Below are 24,926 nucleotides of genomic sequence, written 5' to 3' on the forward strand. Positions count from 1 at the left end.
AGGCGGACAAGCGTCTACAATTCCAGGAGGCGGTACGACTTCTTCCTTTCAGCAGGCTCGGTATAACCAGAGGAGGAGGGGCCCTCTTTCTGTGCCGGTCACGTGACGTTGACGGAAGCAAGATCCCGCCCACGATTGTAGAGAGCCTATTTAAGGGGCTCCGAAATGTACTTTTAATAACTTCATTCTCTTCTCATGATCATTCATCTACCTTTGAATAAACCGTGCAAGTTTCGCACTAGAAATCGTCTCGCCCTTGCTTGGTCGCCATGGTCTACCAGATGCCTGCAGCTCGCCGACAACGCCACGCTACTCAATAAGTAACATCGGTCGAGCTTCAATAGGCAGGCGCCGCTACAACGCGGCAGCAGGACGATACGCTACCCTGGAATACGCAACAGGTCATATCTGAGAATCCAGAAAGCTTTTTAAACTTTTTCATCTATACGCTAGATCCATTCAGTGTAAATTTGACGAAATTATCACCCTTTTAGAATCGTGCAATATTAGACTTGATGCACTCATGTTCACTGAGACCTTGGTATGGTGAAAATTCAGATCACTTCAGTTTACCATGTTACAATCATTTCTTCTTATATCGAAAAAAATTTCAGAGGCGGCGAAGTCTCTATTCAGGTTGCTGGACCAGGTTTTGAAATGCTACATGAATTTAGCACTGTTACCGGTGAGATTGAAGTCATTTGTATTAAGAAAAATATGAATGTGTTCGCTGAGCTGTACAGACTGCCAAGCGGCAGTATTGTGACATTCTTAAACTTCCTTGATTATTTGCTTTCTTGTGCCAATGAAAATAGATGACTGCTGACAATAGGCGGTGATATGAATATTGATGTTCAAAAGGTCTTGATCCCAGCGAATGACTTTTTGTTTGTGCTACAAAGTAATGGTTTTCAGAATGTTATAGCAACACCAACAAGCGTCTTTCAACTGCAACTGTGCTATATTTGTTCATTACTAACTTAAATGTTAATAACATTTTCTCTGGTGTTATAAACAGCGACATCAGTGATCACTTACTTACTTTTTGTACGCTTCAGAGTGACAGTGCATTGAAACAAAAGGAGTGGCCTGAACTTGCATACTGGGAAATATCGTCTCTCACTTTAGAAAATTTTAGGGATAAGCTCGCTCAAACAGACTGGAAGGAAATATTTACTCTTGAAGACAGCAGCAAGTGCTATGACTAATTTCTAAAAATCTTCAAGAAACATTATTTTGAGTCCTTCCCCATACACACATACTGCAAACAAAAGAGACTAAGCCATGGATCACACATGAACATATCAAGCTTATTAAACATAAGAACAAACTTTTTGACAACTTTCTTAAGTGACGTAACACAGAAAAATTAAAAGAATTTAGAACAATCTGAAATAGGTTGAACAAAGAGATAAAAAGATCAAAAAGCAAATATTACAAGCGTGTATTTGGCAACAGTTGGTTGCGTAATAGTGGCAAAGTGTGGAGGAAAATTAACAAGTTATAAAAAAAGAGCACTAAGGATACCACGATTGACAACCTAGTTATAAATGACAAAAGGGTTGGTGGGACCAAACTAGCATCTTTTTAACAATTTTTTTGTTGAAACTGGCACTAGTACTTACTGTAATGAAGCTACTAATCAATTCTGAGATTATTCCACATGATGCACTTACTGCCAACATCTATCCCTGAAGTAACAACATTGTATCAGAAGCTTAAAAACAGCCATAGCCATGATGTAGATGACTTAGAAATAAAACCAATCAAATACATTATAGATTTAATTGTGCTAGAGCTTACACACATATATAACGTCCCTCTTTCGACTGGAATTTTTTCACACAACATGCAGGTAGAAATAGTTTTAGTAATTTACAAGAATGGAGATAAAAATAGTTTTGGTAATTATTGCCGTGTCAATCTTGCCTGTCTTCTAATAGGGACTCAAAAAAGTGATTAATTCTCGTATTGAGAAATTTACTAGAACATATAACATCTTAGCAGATTACCAATTTGGTTTCAGAAAGGGACGCTGCGCTGAGACAGCACTTCTAGCACAGAAGGAAGAAATATAAAAAAATTTTGAGAATAAGGTAATGACACTGGGTATACTCTTGGATTTTAGCAAAGCCTTCGATCGTGTCAGCCATCCAACATTATTGGAGAAGTTAGAGCATAATGGGTTTCATGGAACAACACTACAACTTATTAAATCTTACCTGAGTGCACGCCATCAATACGTCAAATTAAGCGTGTATAAATGTCACCTACGGTATATTGAATTTGGAGTCCCCCAGGGTGACATACTGAGACCAATTCCCTTCCTTTCCTATATTAATGATATTGTTAAAATATATGAGTATTGCAGATATTTTATATATGCCGATGACTGCTCGGTACTCGTTGAGGGAAGAGACCTTGATACTGTAACAAGAAAGGGGAGTGTTTTCTGTCATAACTTGCAGATTTGGTGCCAGTACAATAGGTTCATTCTAAATGAGTCAAAAACGAAGTGTGTGTTGTTTCTCACCCCAGGTATTTTAGATAAAATAGATGACCATGTAGCTGTCAAACCATTTAAAATTAAAATAGAAAAGTGTGTTAAAATACAGGTGAAATTTTTCAGAACACATGTCTTGGAATGCACATGTGAAAACTTTATTAGTAAAATGAAGTAAAGCTGCCGGTGGTGTATTAAGCCAGAACCGTTACACATTTTGAGTCAGCATTAAAAAGATGTTATATTTTGCACTCTTTAATTGTCGCTTATATTACTTCCTGCTAATATGGGGAAACACAACAGCATCAAACTTACAAAAACTTTTCCTCATTCAGAAAAAAGTACTTTGATCAAGTGAAAATTCCTCATTTTTAGAACACACAGAAGCACTCTTTCGAGAACATAAAATTACGAAAATCCATAATATACAGCAGTACAAATTATTGAGAACCTACAAAAATGCCACATTAGGTAGAGCGGAACTATTAGAACAATTAACAAAGCTTAGGAAAAGTACAATTACCTACCCTTTCAGGTATCAACCGCCACACTATGTTCCCTTCTTGCAATCCCATTATGGGAAAGAAAAACTTGTGTATGCACTGCCAACTGCACTAAATGAGCTAGTAGAGCAGAAAGATATTGATGTTCTAGCCCTTGCTAACAAAACCTTATTTGACATGTTTGTGTAACTGCATTGGAACTGCTTATGTACCTAATTGTTTAATGAAATATGCATGCCATTTAATTATTCTTGTAACTGTCCATTTTTCATGGTATTGTATGATTGGTTCTTTATTTGCTGATATGTTTGTATAACTGAACCATATAACAAATTGTCGTGTCACTGCTTCTGTACAGGTGGCTAGAGCTTATTCAAGCTGCATAGATGCAACTTTTTTCTCTGGCCTCCTATTTTCGCAGTGACAATGTGTTGTCCACAGAGAAAATAAAATTTGTGATTGGTAAAAACCAACAAATTTAGAAGCTTTTGTTCTGTTTAATCGGCAATTCAATTTAAGCAAGTTTCATTGACCCAGATTCTACTGTATAAAGGTGTTACACTACACGGAACTGAAGCAACACAAGAGCAATGAATGGACTGCGAATCTGTTTAAACTAGGCTTGCTGGGGTACTTTAGTAAACATCTTTAAATATATATGCAAGTGTTTTTGAAATTTGCCCCATCAACATCGGAGCAGTTGACGGAGAAAGAAGTAGAAAACAGGGAAGAATGCAGAAATAACCACAAAGAACAGAGCAATATGCAGTAGTAAGTATATAGTGCGTTAAACGAGAAGCCACCTGAAGTCACACATGCGTCGATCAAAAAGCCTGGAAGTATGTTAGGATGTCCCGACCCCTCCACCTCAATATTTTGGTCAAGGAAACCCCAAATTTTTCTCTTGCCCTCCTATGTAAAAACGAGGAAACTTTCTTGGCGATCTTAAGTCTTCTCATCGACCACGACCCTTTGCTCAAACGGCATCTGCAGAAAGCGCTGCACAATGCATGCCTGGCTATGCGTCCACTTCAACTTACGGTTCTGTCGGTTCAAAAAGCAACTATTATTTGTGGTTGTTAAGAGAAAGGAAAATTTTGCTAGCCACACAGTAACTTCCTTGCTGATGGCCAATTGACACTTGAACATTTGCCAGCAAAGCGGGTGCATTATAAAGGGAGTAGTATAGGTGAAAGCATAAAAAGCCAGCGGAGAGAAGAAAGCAACTATACGAATACCTACAGCATTTAAAATATTGTCTTTGCCCAATTTACTCAGGCATTTCGTTTACCTAGCAGAGGGCAGTTATAATGGATACATGGATAGGCCATTAATTCCTTCGTTACCACTAGAAATGTGCTCATCTTTGGTGCTTCTATGTTTTAACATTTTATTTCAAAATGTAGTAGTCACAACATATACTGCAATACATAAAGTTATAGCCAGATCACTGGTGTTTTGAATGGATGTATAGCAGTAATAATTCCTCAGACAATTTTTGAGAATTCTTATATGAAACTTGTGTAAAGAAGCACTTCAAGGGACATGAATGAACGTAATAATTTGCTATTTTTACTATAAGTACTGAGAGTAAAAGAAATCTTAACTATCAGAAATATTCATCTGGCTCCTAGTTTTCAGCTTTTGTAAGTCAGATCAAGCAAAAAAGTTATGAAGATTTGATGGCATCACTATTAGCCATAATGATGCCCATGCAATGTGGGAAAGCAGTAGCTTCACAAATGTGAAAACGGGTAAGTTGCCACTGTACAGAAAGCATTTGTTTTTACTCACTGCAGCAAGCACCTGACTTGTTTTTTACTGCATCCTTTAAGCTAGTGAAGCAATGGTTGTCAGGTCAGGGAGCATGCAGAAAGAAGCCTCCTCAAACTTGATTTTAGCATTCAATCACCTTTTCTGTACAAGCAAGGTAGCCTAGTATGCATTCAACCGGGGCTGGAGCCTCCGCATGCTTTGTTCAATTCCTGTACAGTGCTGTACAGTAATGTGGAGCATTGCACAATATTGTACAGTAATGATTGAGGGCACTTGCACAGGTGGTGTTCAAAATGTAAGAGATCAGACAGCTAGTGAACCTTCGGTTGACGGTTGGTCTGAAATTGATTGCGTGCACTTGTGTGAGTGAAAACCCCACACAATGGGAAAAATTGCTTGTAATAATTTGTACACCCTGTCAAAGCGCCAATTGATAAAAGCAACCCACGGGGGGAAAAATAAACTTGCCCTTGATATTAGTTGAACACACTTACTAAAATGACACGCACTCACAGACATTTACCATAGTTTAAGACATCATTAAAACAGCCTATATGTCGGATCAGAAAATTGACAACCTCAGAGAAGCTTCTGTGTTTTCCCTTCTGGTGTCATTTAAAAATTGCATAGTCAAGTCGACCAAAATGCAAATTTTGTGTTTTTTTACTGAAGGGCTAGGAGGACAGGAGGGTAGTTTCAATGATTCCTCCAAACAAATACTTATTTTTCCAGATTCCACCAATCTACCAAAAAGGGTCAAATACGACAAATAGTTAAAAATCAGTCATCGTGTTAAAAGGTGCATTACGTTGCTAGTAGAAGAATTTCAACGGAGATACTTAACAACTCGCAGAAAAACTATCAATAATTTTTTATCGCGTTCTATAGGCACGGTAATGAAAGCTTTAAACCATTCTGCTGATCACTGCTGAAAAGCGTAATTCCAGAAATTTGGAGAGCATTAGCAGGCCCAACATTTGTTTACAGGCCAGTGTCAAGGCATTTTTGAAGTGGCTACGCAACTTCCATTGCCTGCCATCATTCCTCCCAAGACATGTACACCGATATCAGGCTTTTACAGATCTGCATAACATTTGCAAGTCTCCCCTCATAAGACACATATGGCAGGCACATTCTGATTACTGGAAAGGATAGAAAAACTTTATTGAATGGAGTAAGTGGCTTAGTTCTCTGAAATACAAAAGGTACTGAAGCACATAAGCCGATGTAGACATATAGCTAGGTGTGTACACCACACCCCGTGTAGTCGGGAAAGCACCAAAAAATGAGTTTATCCGCATAATCAAGGACTTAATTCTAGCAAAAATTGTGTCACCACTCTTACACCTCAAATAGGTGTACTCAATCAGCTGAAGAAGTCATGAAACCTTACTCCAATCGCAATTTTCTCAATGCCTAAGGGGTTCTGCTTGACATCATGGAACTGTTTTGTTGAAACACCAGCGGGACGTCATGTTACAGTGGCTGTAGTCACATTGCAGCAGGGGAACTCATACGATGCCACACCAGCAATATCACCAGCACGAGTCGGTGCACAAGAGAACATCATACACATTACAATTATGTCAAAGCTGTTTTTAACACATATTGTACTATTTGCAAATATATACTTCATATGTGTGACAAAGGCTGTTTTCTAACCAGAAATTCTTGTCCATAGACTAGTACAACAAATAATTGTTCTGCTACTGTGGATGTATGAATATGTGGGTGTTCGAATGTGGTATATGCTATTGAATGGTCACAATATGTTTCCTATCAAGAAGAACATGTCACGTTTGCATGGTTATCATGACGAAAACTCTTCCTTTGTATGTGATTCCCTCTCCCAATGCACCGCCACGCCTCCATTTTGTGTCTCTTATCCAGGCTCCCGAAACATCGAACGTTTTTGCTCTCACCAATGCTCAAAAGCAATCTGTTTTCACTTCTGCAACAGACCTCTCAGTGAGCCTACTTGCCGAGAAACCCGAAAGCAGCGGATGGGAATTGCTCGGAGCTGTAGGAAAAGAAAACAACACATGGCAATAAAAATTCCTCGCTGCCCATGAATTTGTGAAAACTACCGGTTCCAAAAAATCAGAGGACACAGAGGATTTTTTTCTGTTCAACGAGCCGACTGGCTCACTAGCTGCTGAGAATGTCCTCCAGCTAATCACACAACCAACCGCATGCTTCAAGAGCCTGAAGTGACGCCGAAACTTTGCTTTATCTCAGAAAACACATCTTCAAACACCAGCTTCCGAGGCACGGTCACTCACAAGACAATTAGAGGAGCAACCATTACAAGCAGACACCGAGTGCATTGTCCGCTAAGAGCAGAATAGGCAGAGAAACATTTTGAACAACAGGCAATGAGAAAGGGAGAGCATCACCTGCTAGGAGCTCAAATGGCAGTGAGGCATACGCTTTTCAAAAGTGAATGGCCTCGCCACCTGTTCAACTCCTAGCAAATGATGTGCTCGCGTTGAAAATGACTGACAGGATCGTGACGCTTTCAAAATCCATGGTCCCTCACTGCCATACTAAAGACTGCTGACGAAAGCGCGGCACCCAGCACAACAATGTGTGCCAATGGAAGGAAGACACAGTTGAGAAATGCAGAAAATGAGAAGGCATGAGGAGATTTGGAAGTCTACAGGTTAAAAGATTTGGCAGTGATGGTCTTGTTGTTTCACATCACACAGAGGGTCATGCTCTAGCCTATGCCATCGCAGCATCTGGAAATAGGTAGCTGGCCTACGCTACCAGGATGTCACACGGAGACTTAGCAGGCCCATGCTGTTGTCCATACCTTCTTGATGAGAGTGACTTCCTTGTAATAAGTTGCGAGAACAAGAGGTTCAAGGAATGAAACAAGGGGTTTATTCACATGGGGGATATAGGGCAAACTTATTTAGAGGAAAAGTCATACTCATGCTGGCAGGAGCATTGAGCACAGTACACTGTAGCATGCAGCTACATCCTTCTCGAAGCATAAGCTACATATCAGAGCACACTACATCGTTATGGGAGAGCACCCTCCACACACAGAGGATGGCTCTTGAAACCTTCTGTCTTTCCTAGATCCCTTGCAAGAGAAATGGATAATGTCCCAATGGTGCGTATTGGTGGTTTGTAATGGTGGCTCATATTGGTGCAACACACCGCCTCCGAGGAGGAGAAGGTTGACACAAAGCACATGCACCGCCCCCAAGCTGATCCTGGAAAGACGGAAGCAAGCACACCAGACAGTGTTTCACTGACAACCGGGGAAAGTTCAATGACCCAAGCTTGCCAGAAGGTAAAGCCACTTCAGGTGCTGGCATTTTTCGCTGAAGTTCTGGGAAACCCTCTGTCAACTTGTTCTCATGCCAAACTGCGCCTATTTGCTGTCAATGAAAGACACACAAGCTTTGAAATATGAGTTTCACAATGGTGATGCACCTTCTGTTAGGAATACTGAAGTTGTTAAAAGTCCTCTGAACCATGCATTTGGTCTTTTGACAATATGCCAAATGTAAAAGATGCAGAATGGGTTGGACTGACACAGGACAAGCATTATCAGGAGAGCTCTGAAGGAGGCCTTCGTCCTGCGGTAAAAATAGAATCAGCTAAGGATGAGGAGCCTGACAGACTCACTACTGACAAAATAATTAGGGAACAGCTTTGCTGTGAAAACACGCTCATTCTAAGAAAGGCCATGCTCATAACACCATCACCTTTATTGCATTGAGGTGGCCGCAAAGCATTTGGTTTTCTGTAAGAGGTTTCATTTTTTCATTTCTCCCGATAGATCCTGCAAAGGCAGATTTATTTTCCTTTGACTTTCTTTTTTCCCCTTGAATTTTGAGACACCTGCTCTCTGACAAGCTGTCTATCAAGGAGTTAATAAAACAGACCTTCACAAATGCCACCTCACATGTGCAATAGAAAAGATGAGGTTAAGCATCTAGTGGCCCATGCTTCAAGCATGTTTGTCAGCTAATTTATAGGCCTTGCTCTATCATGCTCACGCTTGACACAAATGAATGTTTGGGAGAAATTTTTACACATGTTGTCAGCTCTTCATGCATTTGTATTATTCAACAAATAAAAATTTATCAAATCAGAGCTGCCAATAATTTTCTGGCAATCTTATCTGGGCACACCACTCAGGTCTTTCCATGATTGCCTCCTTGCAGCCATATCATAGGTCGGCCAAATAAACAGAACTCACTCAGACTCCATCACAAATATATTTTTTGCTTAGGGATCACCCAAACTCTGACTTGCCAAACTTCTACTCTGCAAGACTGAAAATGCAAGAATGTGAAAATGCATTGTTCGTGCCCGCCCAGCCATTGCCAACAATTGGCGGCTGCACCATGACAACGTGCCGAGCCACACAGCATTCCGCGTAGTGAAGTATCTTGCCCAGCACAAGGTAGCAATGCTGCCTCAGCCCCCCTACAGCCCCGACTTGGCCCCATCAGACTTTCTTCTATTCCCGAGAATAAAATTGACGCTCAAGGGGAAGCATTACAAATCAGCAGAAGCAGTTCAACAGGGTTTGGTGTTAATTAAGGCAAATTAGGGCACTTGAACCCACGACCTTTGGTGGGAGAAAGCAAATAATAGGAAGTAACAAAGCATTCGAATGAGGATGTCAAGTAATTTAATTAATGTCTCATAACCACGCAGACGCTCACGAGGTCAAATTACAGAAAAAAAGTAACCGATTACATTTACTTCATTGAAAAATGTAATTGATTGCAGTGATAAATTACTGCTCCACATAAGTAACTGAAAGTAAAATGTAATTGATTACTTTTAAGTTATTTTCCTTCCAATTTTTATTAATGCTTCAAAAATACAGTAAATAGAACAAACTGGGCTGGTATACTTTAAAGAGTTCACCTATAGTGAACCATCAATTTCGGCCGCCACTGTTTGGCTGGAGGCCAACAAGCAAAGATGACGACAAGCACATGTAGCTTCCAGTTCCTCTGAAACGCAAGATTGACATCACTGGTCGTGAACTTGCTCTTCATGTTTCTTGTAATAACTGAACAGGCTTCGGTGCATACATGTGATTCAAACTGCCATACCGCATCACTGGATCTTTCTGCGATTCCTTTGTTTTGTGAAGAATGCAGCACTACTATGGATGTGAGCCTGCTTTTCTTGCTTTTTCGAAAGCAAAGGAGAGAGGTGTTTTCGGAAACAACGGGACCCGTTCACCATGCCAGAGGAGTCTTTCCAGAGGCAATTTCGCCTTTCAAAAACAATGTTGATGTGTCTCTGTGAGCATTTAATCTGACACGCAAGAGGGAAAGGCTCGCTATTCAAGATCAGGTGATCTGCGCCCTTTGGTTTTATGCTACCGGTGGCTTTCAAACGACTGTCGGTAGCAAATCCACCATACCGTTCACACCGTATTGGAATCTATCATCCATGTTGGCAGTGAACAGCGCTGGGTGTCGTTTCCGTGTACCCAAGCACTTTTCAAGCAAGGCTTCTTGCGGAGTGGCAACATCTCTGATGCTGGGCATATAATACAAAAGCATTGTATGCCCCATTGCTCGAAAATCTGGCGTGGTAGTCAGCGGCGTGATTGATGGTACCCAAAAATGGCCTAAGGCAAAGAGTAAAAAAATGTAAAAAAATACTCAAATTGACGTCAAATTTCTCAGGGAGTTTCCTATAAACCAAGTAAATTCATACCTTTGAAAAGAATATTAGGTAAATTTAGCTCTTGGGGTAATCAAACCTGGGCCTCTGGGGTGCGAGACAAGCACGCTTCCCCGACGCCAAAGTGGCTCCGCACTTCTGGTTGACTAAATGTGGGCGTAGTGTGTGTGTCATTGCGCACAACATGTCGCAGCCATCTGGCTGACTAAACATGTGGCCTAGTGCGTGCGTCATTGGGCAAGTGACGATGCAGCCAATGGTTGGGAGGTAGTGTCACGTCATGAGTGTATAAAATAAAAAGCATTAATGTCCAATTGAATGCCAATGAGTGGTCTTTCGAGTTCAGGTCTTTCCATGATTGCCTCCTTGCAGCCATATCATAGGTCGGCCAAATAAACAGAACTCACTCAGACACCCTCACAAATATATTTTTTGCTTAGGGATCACCCAAACTCTGACTTGCCAAACTTCTACTCAGCTGGGCTCACTGACTTAGGCTCACCAATATTCTATTCAGACAGGCTCACTCAAACTCAGACTTGCCAAAATTTTACTTGGCCAAGCTCACTCAGATTTAGACTCACCAAGATCATACAAAACAAGGCTCATTCATACTCAGACTTACACTCACTCAGGCTCTTCCAGGTTCATCCAATTACAGACACAATCATACTAATGGAATTACGGGATCAGACTCCACTAAACCTCATAGAATCACCCACTTACTTATTTGACTCAAGTTCAAAGGCTTACAATCATGTGAACTACAAGCTCACTAAAAGGATCAATGACACAGAGCAATATCAGGGCTCGCTTCAAAGTCATGTTCATACTCATGTCTACAAACCTACACTGCCGTGCACTCACTTGCACGCTCTTCTGCTCACACATACCTTGTTCATGCTCATGACGTCCATTCACACTCGCCAGTGTTTACTGATAAGCAAATTAGGGTGTAAAACTAGAAAAACTCTGGTTGTTAAAAAATGTTCTGGTAGCTTATACAGGGTCTGTTCTGAAAGTAGTAGGACTGGTTTCTTCCTGGGCGAATGGGCGGACGAGAGGCAGTCTGCGCGCACAGGATCGGTGAAGGGGGATATTGGGAACGCTGGGAAAAATCAGCAGTCGGCTCTCGGCCACTGAAGAAAGCAGGTTGCTTGTACTGTGAACCCCTGTCAAAACGCCTCGTCACGGAGGCGTTTTTCTTCACAAAATTTGATTTTGTGAAGAGCTTGGTAAAACGGGCAAAGAGACTCACAACATGATTAAGGAGGCCTATGGTGATGCTGCCATGGGTAGATCAGGTGTTTTTGAGTGGCACAAGCTGTTCCGAGAAGGTAGGGAAAGAGTGGAAAACGACGACCGCTCCGGACGCCCTTCGACCAGCAAGACCAACGAAAATGTGTCGTGAGTGAAAAATTTACTGAACAGTGATCGTAGGATGAGCATCAGAATGATTGCTGATGACTTGAGCATTCCTCAAACCCAAGTTTTTGAGATCGTGACAAAAAAGTTAGCCATGAGGAAAGTGTGCGCGAAGTTAGTGCTGCGAGTGTTGTCAGAGGAGCAAAAGGCCAACCGGAAAGCGATCTGCCAGGATCTTCGTCATGTTCGACAACTTTTCGGACAACGTAGTGACCGGTGACTAGGTGTGGGTGTTTGATTACGACTTGGAGAGCAAGCGGCAGAGCTCAGAATGGCACACCCCTTCTTCCCCATGCCCCAAGAAGGCACGAATGAACAAATCCAATCAAAAGTCCATGCTCATTTGCTTTTTTTGATCGACATGGACTCATCCACAAAGAGTTTGTACCACATGAACAAACAGTAAATGCAGTTTTTTACGTGGAAGTCCTCAAAAGACTGTGAAAATGCATTGTTCGTGCCCACCCAGCCATTGCCAACAATTGGCGGCTGCACCATGACAACGTGCCGAGCCACACAGCATTCCGCGTAGTGGAGTATCTTGCCCAGCACAAGGTAGCAATGCTGCCTCAGCCCCCCTACAGCTCCGACTTGGCCCCATCAGACTTTCTTCTATTCCCGAGAATAAAATTGACGCTCAAGGGGAAGCATTACAAATCAGCAGAGGCAGTTCAACAGGGTGTGACGAGGGAGCTAAACAGCATTCCGGTGCAGGCGTTCCTGGAGGCGTACGAAAACTGGAAAACCCATTGGCAGCAGTGTCTAGATGCAGAAGGGTGCTACTTTGAAAAATTCTAATCATTTGTGGCAGTATCATGAATAATTTTTTTTTTTAAATAAGTCCTACTACTTTTAGAACAAACCCTATATATATATATATATATATATATATATATATATATATATATATATATATATATATATATATATATATATATATATATATATATATATATATATATATATATATATATATATATATATGCAACGACTCGCAAACCAGTTTGGCGTAGTCCACTTTATCTAGCCTCATGGCACCGTGTTGCTCAGCGCTATCGACTTGTCAGAATGGCACAAGTTATGTCAGGAGGAGGCAGAAATGGACTACCTGGCATGTGGGAGAAGGCAACTGATGTTTTTACATGAATGTCAGTTAATGAACTTTAATGTCGTACAGCCACAGCAGGTTTACACATACAGGCAGCCATCTTAGCATGCAGTGGTGTCCCTAGATCTAAAGTGCACAGCACGTGGTACAGCGCCTGAACAAGTCTGTCATTGCGTTCCCTCTTTCCTGTGTTTGCTTTTATCGTCATCCATACTGAGCATGCGCAGACTGCACAAAATAGCCTTCTTTGACGTATAACCATACTGGTTTAGATATTTGCAAAGAGAAAATCTGAACGGTCACAACAGAGTAATACGGCATTTTTCTTCACAAATTCCACATGGCAATTTAGTGACAAAATGTTTCAAACATTGAAAAAATTGTGAAAGTATACAAAAATTAAATTAAAGAAAAGGAAACATTATCAGACTGATATAGAGCATATGTACAGGTATGACAAGCAATAAATCTCTGAAAAAAAAAGAAAGTATTTAACATACAATGAATCACTTTGTTTTCTGCACATCACGATCTCCAAAAATCAGTTCTAAATATAGAGCATATAATGAGAATGTAGTGTGATCATCAAATGTGTGGCTGAAAGTACATAGTGGGAAAATAAAATTTAACAGAAAACACCAAAAAGTAATGAAAGTAACGCCATTAGAATACTAGCTGTTCACTCGATTAACAAAGTGTTTCCTGAAGCTATGAGGCATGCTCGAAAAGACTGCATCGTAAGAGAAATGGTATGAGTCATGAATTCAGTAATAAAAAAGCATAAAGTAACATCATTACTAACCTAACTGCTATATATGAACACTGCTGAAATTCCCGCTCACCTCAGTGTTCTGGAAGACAGTGCTGGACATTGAACATTTCGAAGGTCCACGGTTGCTTAATAGATGCAACAGGAAAGATACTATCGTAATACAGATTGCATGCAAGCATAGATGTGCAGTGAGCATGGCCAGTGCACAGCCTTGATATCGACATTTGCTCAAACTCGCGCTTAACACCAGTGCTGCCATCCACACAAAGCAACGGTGCGGATGCTTAGTTTAATCCTTTGAGAGTCAAAGACGCGAATATACGGTGCCACGAACAAGTCCCAAATGGTTGATGCCACATATTTACGGAACCGTCTGTGCATTTGAAAAATGCGCCAATTTTTCATCTCTTTGTTGCCTAGCAAGTGCTTGTACCCTGTGTGGATACAAGGAATTTTATGCGAAGCATACTAGCCGCACAACCACGCTCTTCCTTGCTGCGCTGCGCACGGCCGCGTAGCTACCATATGACGTCATAACAGCTGCAAAAGCGGAGGCTCAACTCGTGCGCTCGCTTGCGGCTGCGTAGCTACATAGCCGGGTCTCAGCTCGTGCGCTCGCCTGCATGAGTTGTTTCTTCGTCTAGCCGAACCAAATATAGCCAAGCAACAGCAGTTCACCAGGCTAAACAGTGGTTCAACAACTAAAATAAAGGCTAGTATGCTTCGCATCCTGGGCTTAACCTTAGCTAAGCCACAGCCATTTTTTTTTGTTTCACTCCGTAGTCTCTTGGTTTTCATTCCACCGCTTCTTTACACTGGCGGTTCAGCAACTGCTTGTGCATCTGCATGTGTGTGGGCATGTGGCGGTTAGTTTTGGTTTTGTCTCGTGGCTGTTTCCGTTCCTTGCGCTCGTAAAAACTGATGCCGATCTGGTTTCTAATCTCCCAAAGAGTCATTGCAAGATGCTAGCTCATTTATTGCTCACACAATGTGTTTACACCTGTTCATAGTCCGGTGCTGGTATATACAAAAGATGCCGCCGAAGAGAGGACACAGTTTTAGGAGTAAAACGAGACACACCGAGCAGGGAGGGTGGTAAAAGGAGACGCCATACATCTAGACTTAGAATCACCAGTGCTGCGAAAACTCTGGACCACAGGTGCACACATAAAACTTGTATATGTGTGTGTGATGGAATCGGGAAGTGAAGTGTAGGTACAAGCGCTTTGCTGCCGACAACGCAGGAGCCATGTGGCGCGGTTCCATGCTGTCTTTTCTTTTTTTTTTTCTTTTGATAGTCGTTCGAAGTATGGTGCGCGCCACTTAAACAAACATTTAACGTCACCGTCGTCGCCACGATTTAAGCAATGGCCTTTTATTTTTTGATATTCACTATAGGTCAGCAATATAATCAGGACTCACTCAAACTCACTTACGAAATTTATTTTTTGCTTAAGGCTAACTCAGACTCAGATTCACCAAAATTCTACTCAGCTGGGCTCACTCAGATTCATGGGTCAGTCTGAGTCTGAGTGAGTCTGCCAACCTATAACCCATATCTATTGCAAGTGATTCAATCATGCAGACTTTTCTGGCTTCACAGTGGGCATTAGCTTGATTAGTAATGAAATTTGTCCTTATAAAGAAACCAATTTTAAAGAAAGAAAACAGACTGTTCTAGCTAAGCTTCACTTACAGTGTTTTGCACACATTTCATGCGCTCAGTCACTGCAAAGAACTGCGTTGATTTTGCATTATGATAAACATTTATTCCACTGATATGGTGATGCAGTCAGCTTAGCTGCAAAATGACAAATAAGCTCAGTGGATGCACCGCTGCATTCCCCGCAGTCAGCTTGGCACTGGAGTGTTCACTTCAGAGCTTTCCACTGGCGGCCTGAGCATTGTGTGCACATGCACTACAGCTCCCGCTGAGCAGCTATGTGCAGCTTGTCAGGGCGAATAGGTCCGAGCGGAGTGGGCTGTAAGTGCTAAGCTGAAACTGTATTACTAGCAGATATGATAGAATAGGTGATGAGACAAGAGCAAAACTAGCATTTACCTTTCTCTTGATGAACTCAAGAAGACATTCTTGACCACGGACGAAGAAGTTGTGAAAAAACTCTATCTCCTCTCGGTCTGACCTCAGGCCCTGGTCTATGTTCGCCACTTTGCGAAAGCCATCTGGGGGGGGGGGGGCACAGAAGTAATTGAATTTTCACTTAATATGCTTACTGATGGATGCAACAAATGCATATTTTGAAATGGCATTCTGAAATCAGCCTCACATAACTGCCATTTCTCAAAGATGCCACAAAGTCAAACATATAAGAACATAGATGGCAGTCATTCTCTCAAAATGCTCTATACAAGGCTTCATTAAATGCTCTGATACCAGAAGTGTCACAATCTACGTTTCTCAAAAATTCTTAATGAACCAAATTAAGCAAAGACTTCATTTTGAAAATTTTCTATTCTCATTTCCTGTCAAATAAAATAACAAAGAAATGATGGCATAAAAAAAAAGATCAATTATGGGGTTCAGTGTGCTCCCAAATGTGATTTTGGTGCTATTTGGGAGGCAACGTTGTTCGCTGTCTTATGACACTTTGGGAGGGCTTCAAAATTAGCACTTTAACAAGGGTAGCAACATTAAGCACAATACATAGCATCCAGTGAACGTCACACTTAGCTGCATGGACAGCAGAAACTGCCCCATTCCATAATTTGGGCAGAAAAGAGCAAACAGGCCAGGATACATGTACTGCCACTTTTGCATAAGGCTCTACAGCTGAGTGAAATGACAGAAGCAGCCAAAAAGACACCAAAACAGAAGCTCTCATTGGTTTGACAAATAAATGCCCCACAACAGCTGTATCACACTGGAATGTCAAAATAGTGTGATGAAATTTCGTGTCCCAAATTCAACATTATGCAGAACTATTAACAACGTAAACTGCCTCATCAATCATGCTGTCTGGGGTAAGAAAAATGCAAGTGGGCCAGGATGCATCAAGTGCAAATCCTGGTGTACAGGATGAACAGTTCAAAGTGGGGTGAAGAGACATAGTTTTATTTCGAAATCAATAAAACATCTTGGGAAAAAAGGACATGCTGCAATGATAGTTTAATATTGTCATATTTCTGTTGCTTCACTCGGCAATATAAATTCTTTGCCAGCCTTCATGTTTGCATGCTTTCTTCATACCGGACGAACTCCCATACACAACAATTAGATTACCACAGCGCCTCTTTCTTCACACATATAACATTAATAGCACCCCACTCATTGGTTTGAACTTTAACAGCATTTTGCATTCTAACCAAAATTTTCTTCGCTACCTTTTCAATTTCGCTGCAGTATACAACAGCTGCAAAAAGTTCATAAATTTTCATATTACAGAATGAAGTGCATATGAATCATGAAATATTTCTTCGCCCACTGTGAGTGGACTTGGAAGAAGAGTATAAAATTCAATGAGAGCTGTTTAATATCCAAAATAACTTTGAGTTCAACAAAGGACATTAAGAATCCACTAGAAATGACATGACAAATGATAGAATAAAGAAAAAAACTGCTATTTGTGAGCAGTCAGTTTAGAGCCCAGGCCACAGTTTATAAGTGTAGCTTGGAGCTGGATGCGCTAACCATAAGCAGTCACAAAGGTATAATGTATGTTAATGGGACCCAGCAATATCTTGCCATAATTAAAAATGACTTAGGAGAAAAACACACATCTTGGCAGTTTGTGCAGGCCATGGAACATGCGTGACATAGCTTCAGAGATATGTGCCATGTATGCATGCAAGTGATCATGATCCCAATAACGCATACTTCACAAATAATTGCCATTTCTTATTAAGGTGAAAGCCTTAGACAGGTCATGGGATGAAAAATCCGATGTCCGGCGTTACATTGTCTGGCATTACTGCACCAAAGTTCAATGGGACCAAAATTGATGATGCCACCCACAACCATTGATGGGAGTCGAACTCGGTAACTTTGGTGTTAAGGTAAAGTTCATTGAAGCATTTGAACTCACGACCATTGGTGGGACCAAAATTCAATGGCACCTAAAATGATGGAGCCACCACTGATGTTTGAACACAGGACCAGTGGTGGGAGGCGAACCCATGACCTTTGATGTTAAGGCAGCATTAATTAAGACACAGTTAGTTAACATAGAGTTAATTAGGGCAGCCGAACCAATTACCTTTCTCGAATCCTTAACCTTTGGTGTTAACTAAAGTGAAATTAATTAAGGCACATTTCATAAGATTTAGGCACTTGAACCCACGACCTTTGGTGTGAGTCAAACTCACAACCTCTGATTTTAATTAAGGCAAAGTTCATTAAGGCACTCGAACCAGCAACCTTTGGTGGGAGTTGAACCCTCGACTTTTGGTAGGACCACAATTCAATGGCACCAAAATTGACGGAATTACCACTGATGGTCAAACCCACGACCATTGGTGGCAATCGAACCTACGACCTCTGGTTTTAATTAAGGCAGAGTTAATTAAGGCACTTTAACCCAGAACCTTTGAAGGGAGTCGACCCCTTGACCTTTGGTGGGAGTCGAACCCTCACCACTTGGTCAGACCAAAATCCAATGGCACCAAAATTGCTGGAGCCATCACCGATGGTCAAAACCAGGACCACTGGTGGGAGGCAAACCCACGACATTTGGTGTTAAGGCGAAGTTAAGGCACAGTTAATTAAGACAGAGTTAATTAAGGCACTCGAACCAACGACCTTTCGTGGGAGTCGAACCCATAATTTTGAGTGTTAAGGTGAAGTTAACTAAGATAGAGTTAAGGCACTCAAACCCACAACCTTTGGTGAAGCCAAAATTCAATGGCACCAACACTGGTGGTGCCACCACTGATAGTCGAACCCACGATCATTGGTGGCAGTTGAACCCATAACTTTTGGTTTTAATTAAGGCACTCAAACCGACGACCTTTGCCGGGAATTGAATCCTTCACCTTTGATGTTAAGGTAAAGTTAGTTATAGCACTCAAACCCACGACCTTTGGTGGGAAAAAAGTCACCACCACCATCATCATCATCCTGGCTGCGCTCACCGCAGGGCAAAGGCCTTTCCCATACTTCTCCAACTACCACAGTCATGTGCTGATTGTGGCCATGTTTTCCCTGCAAACATCTTGATCTCATTCCCCCACCTTTCTGCTGCACCCTGCTACGCGTCCCTTCTCTTGGAATCCAGTCCGTAACCCTTAATGATCATCGGTTATCTTCCCTCCTCATTACATGCCCTGCCCGTGCCCATTTCTTTTTCTTGATTTCAACTAAGATGTCATTAACTCGTGTTTGTTCCCTTACCCAATCTGCTCTCTTCTTATACCCCCCCCCCCTAACATTACACGCCTCATTCTTCTTTCCATAGCTCGTTGCATCGTCCTCAATTTAGGTAGAACCCTTTTCGTAAGCCTCCAGGTTTCTGCCCCGTAGGTGAGAACTGGTAAGACACAGCTGTTATACTCTTTTCTCTTGAGGGATAATAGCAACCTGCTGTTCATGATCTGAGAATGCCTGCCAAATGCATTCCAGCCCGTTTTTATTCATCCGATTATTTCAGTCTCATGACCCGGATCCGCGGTCACTACCTGCCCTAAGTAGATGAATTCCCTTACTACATCCAGTGCCTCGCTACCTATCGTAAACTGTTGTTCTCTTCCGAGACTGTTAAACATTACTTTAGTTTTCTGCAGATTAATTTTTAGACTCACCCTTATACTTTGCCTGTCCAGGTCAGTAAGCATGCATTGCAATTGGTCCCCCGAGTTAGTAAGCAAGGCAATATCATCAGCGAATCACAAGTTACTGAGGTATTCTCCATTAACTCTTATCCCCAATTCTTCCAAATGCAGGTCTCTGAATACCTCCTGTAAACACGCTGTGAATAGCATTGGAGAGAGAGATTGTATCTCCCTGCCTGACACCCTTCTTTATTAGGATTTTGTTGCTTTCTTTAAGGAGGACTACGGTGGCTGTGGAGCCACTATAGATATCTTTCAGTATTTGCCTGCATGACTGCTGAGGTTTCGACTGAATCAAGTGCTTCCTCATAATCAATGAAAGCTATATATAAGGGTTGGTTATATTCCACACATTCCTCTATCACCTGATTGATAGTGTGAATATGGTCTATTGTTGAGTAGCCTTTATGAAATTCTGCCTGGTCCTTTGGTTGACAGAAGTCTAAGGTGTTCCTGATTCTATTTGAGATTACCTTAGTAAATACTTTGTAGGCAACGGACAGTAAGCTGATCAGTCTATAATTTTTCAAGTCTGGCGTCCCCTTTCTCATGGATTAAGATTATGTTGGCGTTCTTCCAAGATTCTGGTACGCTTGAGGTCATGAGGCATTGTGTATACAGGGTGGCCAGTTTTTCTAGGAAAATCTGCCCACCATTTTTCAACAAATCTGCTGTTACCTGATCCTCCCCAGCTGCCTTCCCCCTTTGCATAGCTTCCAAGGAGTTCTTTACTTCTCTCTGCGTTACTTGTGGGATTTCAAATTCCTCTAGACTATTCTCTCTCACATTATCGTCGTGGGTGCTACTGGTACTGTATAAATCTCTATAGAACTCCTTAGCCACTTGAACTATCTCATCCATATTAGTAATAATATTGCCAGCTTTGTCTCTTGAAGCATACATCTGATTCTTGCCTATTCCTAGTTTCTTCTTCACTGCTTTTAGGCTTGCTCCGTTCCCAAGAGCATGCTCAATTCCATCCACATTATACTTCCTTATGTCAGCTATCTTATGCTTGTTGATTAACTTGGAAAGTTCTGCCAGTTCTATTCTAGCTGTAGGGTTAGAGGCTTTCATACATTGGCGTTTCTTAATTAGATCTTTCGTCTCCTGTGATAGCTTACCGGTATCCTGTCTAACAAAGTTACCACCAACTTCTATTAGCCCCGAGAATTAGGAGTGGCGCCCTCTCGCGAGTGACGTCACGGCCAGGACGCCGCTCGCTCCGGCTCGCTCGGCTGCCGCGCGCGCTCGTTCCCTTCGTGTATGCTTGGGGTATGGGTGGCTCGAGCCGTACGTATTGAAGAATACGTCGGCTTCTTTCAGCTGCAATACCTTAACCACAGTTTCTTCTTCAAGAGCGTGTGAGTCGAGAAACTTTGCGACTTGGATATCGCAAGCTAAGTAGCGTTAAAGGGGTCTACAAGTTTTTGCAATACATATATGCGCCATGTCTATCGGTAAATTTTGACTAAAAAAAGAATATCTGCAAATTCAACGCGCGAAGTTGTGTATGATGCTTCGCTAAACACTTAACATTCCTTTAGTATTTAGCTATGAGAGGTATTCCATTTTACGTGGAAGAAAAATTTGGTAATTGGCGTCAACATGTTATCCGATGTTAGAAAGACACTGCCCAGCGAAGCTGTCATCATGATTCCTATTACTCTGGTGTGTTGTTCTATTCAAATATGGCCATTCATTAATGCGTAAAAAAATAGTTAGGCGCGCATTTCTTATGAAAATGTTTGCTGCTACTTTCATCCCCCTCTGAAACAGGCCTCCAAAAAACGAATTGCTCATGGCTGCTAACACGACGGCGTGTCATGTAGAGTATTTACATAGTTAATTCACAAACACCATAGTAGCAATCATCTGAGAGAAAAGTTTCGTTGTTTAGATCGACAGCCACTCAATTGAAAGTGATGAAATGTATCATAGTGGCCCTCAGTAGCCTTTATCGACAATATGGCACACCCCTGATCACGTAACGGTAGCAATCGACTGTCCGTATGGCGAGGCACGCTATGTTCGTGAAACCCATCAGTTCACTTCAACTTCGAATTAAAACCATAAAGTATTTTTTTACAGCGCCAACTGGAATGGCTAAAGTATTCTCGAGCTACTACTACGCAGCTTAGATTGCCTACAAAAGGAAAATTCAAGCACCTTTTGTCTCACCATGTCTCGATCCAGCGTTATTTAATTATACAAACGGATAACTATTCGCTTCGTCGGTACATAAAAGAGAACCTTGCAGGCTAATTTAAGTTTGCTCCAATCCAATCGCAAACATTCATAAAGAAAGCATCACAAGCCTTGCATATACTTTCACTTGATTTCTGACCCTCCACAGGGGGAATTTCGATATCTTCAATATGTCCCATACTACTAGTCATTGACGCTTCGACTGCTTTCTGGCTGCAGCTATGCGGTTCAGCAGGCATACTTCACTAAAAAAATTGGGCCGAGCAGCCTGTGTCAGTTTGCCAAACAGATTCGTCATGTATATTCCTCAAGCAACAAGCACCAGTAAATTTCTCAAGTGAGTTTGATTTGATTTGATTTATTAATTTCCATTTACACACACACATGTACAGAGGAGTGGTAAATGGAGGTGGATGAGGGAAAAAAGCCGCACAGACGCGGCTTGAGGTAATCTCACCCTCTTAGGTACAATATGGCTGCATGGGGTAACACATCAAGCGCCATATAAATTACATTTATATAGTGGCCATAAAACATTGCAGTTATACAATATACGAAAGCACAGTGAAATATTTCCACGATAACAACGCAAAACACACTGCGGCATTGAAATAAATAAATGATATACACTTAGTAACATAGACAAAAAAAGAGGAACATAACATGTATTATTAATCATTAACAAACGCGCTCTAAAAAGGTGAGTTGAACGTGTAGCACCGAAAAGGGAATATATATTGGTACATTCCTATTTGTACTCTGTAAATAGCTGTAAGCCTTCATTAACTTTGCTTCAAATTTCCGCCGCTTAAAAAAAAAAAAACAACACGTGAAGAACCGCCTTATGTTGACAAGCAGTTAAAGAAGCAAGTGAGGCGTGTAGAATCTAAGCTCCAGTATTAGTTAAGTCACCATGCTACTGCCGAGCGTTTCTGTGAGGAAATGCAAAAATTCGATATTATACCATGAACTACTCATCGTGAGCAAACCTGTTTTAGCGGAATAAAATCAACGTAACTGCTGTAGAAGTCATATATAGCCAGCTTTGTGACATACTTGTTGCACCGCGGTAGGTATGGTATCATAACTGGATTCCTATAGGCTATGCTTTTGCGATTGTCTATCCGCGTATGAAAAACCCGCAATGGGCTGGTCTGCGTCGCTTCGGCTGGAACTGTAGCGTTGCCTTCGAGAGCTGCATTGTTATCTAAGAAATTAGCTCTTTGAATAAATGTTCGCAAAGGAAGACGTCATAAAAATATACTTGAGACGACCACCATAAGTATACAAGCAGAGAGAACGAGGGCGAACAAACGAAAACACCGCAGAAAGCGCCCGTACAACGCACGAACTGTAGCAGACGACAGGCGCGAGTCCGTGCCCTGACGTCACGCGAGCGGCGCTCGCAGCGCCGCTCGCGTTCGTTCTCGGGGCTAATTGCACACTCCTTAATGAAGCCCATAATATTGTCGTTCATTGCTTCAACACTAAGGTCCTCTTCCTGAGTCAAAGCCGAATACCTGTTCTGTAGCTTGATCCGGAATTCCTCTATTTCCCTCTTACCGCTAGCTCATTGATCGGCTTCTTATGTAGCAGTTTCTTCCGTTCCCTCCTCAAGTCTAGGCTAATCCTAGATCTTACCATCCTATGGTCGCAGCAGCGCACCTTGCCAAGCACGTCCACATCTTGTATGATGCCAGGGTTAGTGCAGGGGATGAAATTTCATTTCTAGTCTCGCCATTCGGGCTCCTCCCCGTCCACTTTCGGTTATCCCGATTGCGGAAGAAGGTATTCATTATTTGCAAATTATTCTGTTCTGCAAACTCTACTAATAACTCTCCCCTGCTATTCCTATAACCTATGCCATATTCCCCCACTGACTTGTCTCCAGCCTGCTTCTTGCGTACCCTGGCATTGAAGTCGCCTATCACTACAGTGTATTTTGTTTTGACTTTACCCATCGCTGATTTCAAGTCTTCATAGAACTTCATAGACCAAAATTCAATGGCAACAAAATTGATGGTGCATCAATGATGGTCGAACTAACGACCATTGATGGGAGTCTAACTCACGACCTTTGGTGTTAATTAAGGCAAATTAGGGCACTTGAACCCACGACCTTTGGTGGGAGAAAGCAAATAATAGGAAGTAACAAAGCATTCGAATGAGGATGTCAAGTAATTTAATTAATGTCTCATGACCACGCAGACGCTCACGAGGTCTTCATCCTCTTTAAAGAGGCCTTCATTCTCTTTAGCGCATGCTAAAGCGACTGTCAATTTTTTCCCTCATTGCACCTAGAGTGAAGTAGTTTACAGTAATCATCTCCATTATAATCTCCATAGCTGTTCTCTTTACAGATATTTGATGAAAGACTTGGCACAGAATCTGACATACTGGTCTGACTTGTATACAAATTACAGAAAAAAAGTAACCGATTACATTTACTTCATTGAAAAATGTAATTGATTGCAGTGATAAATTCCTGCTCCACATAAGTAACTGAAAGTAAAATGTAATTGATCACTTTTAAGTTACTTTCCTTCCAATTTTTATTAATGCTTCAAAAATACAGTAAATAGAACAAACTGGGCTGGTATACTTTAAAGAGTTCACCTATAGTGAACCATCAATTTCGGCCGCCACTGATTGGCTGGAGGCCAACAAGCAAAGATGACGACAAGCACATGTAGCTTCCAGTTCCTCTGAAACACAAGATTGACATCACTGGTCGTGAACTTGCTCTTCATGTTTCTTGTAATAACTGAACAGGCTTCGGTGCGTACGTGTGATTCAAACTGCCATACCGCATCACTGGATCTTTCTGCGATTCCTTTGTTTTGTGAAGAATGCAGCACTACTATGGATGTGAGCCTGCTTTTCTTGCTTTTTCGAAAGCAAAGGAGAGAGGTGTTTTCGGAAACAACGGGACCCGTTCACCATGCCAGAGGAGTCTTTCCAGAGGCAATTTCGCCTTTCAAAAACAATGTTGATGTGTCTCTGTGAGCATTTAATCTGTCATGCAAGAGGGAAAGGCTCGCTATTCAAGATCAGGTGATCTGCGCCCTTTGGTTTTATGCTACCGGTGGCTTTCAAACGACTGTCGGTAGCAAATCCACCATACCGTTCACACCGTATTGGAATCTATCGTCCATGTTGGCACTGAACAGCGCT

General features: G+C 41.7%; 1 protein-coding gene across 3 annotated transcripts in view; it reads right to left on the reverse strand.

Annotated features, from left to right (window-relative positions):
* Positions 1-24,926, reverse strand: part of LOC139050284 (heat shock factor protein-like) — a 143,306-nt gene that overhangs the window by 69,290 nt on the left and 49,090 nt on the right. For all 3 annotated transcript variants that reach the window (XM_070526511.1, XM_070526506.1, XM_070526517.1), the window contains exon 3: positions 15,823-15,944. In XM_070526511.1, coding sequence (XP_070382612.1) covers positions 15,823-15,944 — 122 coding nt within the window. The remainder of the gene's footprint in view (positions 1-15,822; positions 15,945-24,926) is intronic.

The sequence above is a fragment of the Dermacentor albipictus genome, chromosome 1, assembly GCF_038994185.2.
Source record: "Dermacentor albipictus isolate Rhodes 1998 colony chromosome 1, USDA_Dalb.pri_finalv2, whole genome shotgun sequence".
In the NCBI taxonomy this organism is placed as follows: domain Eukaryota; kingdom Metazoa; phylum Arthropoda; class Arachnida; order Ixodida; family Ixodidae; genus Dermacentor; species Dermacentor albipictus.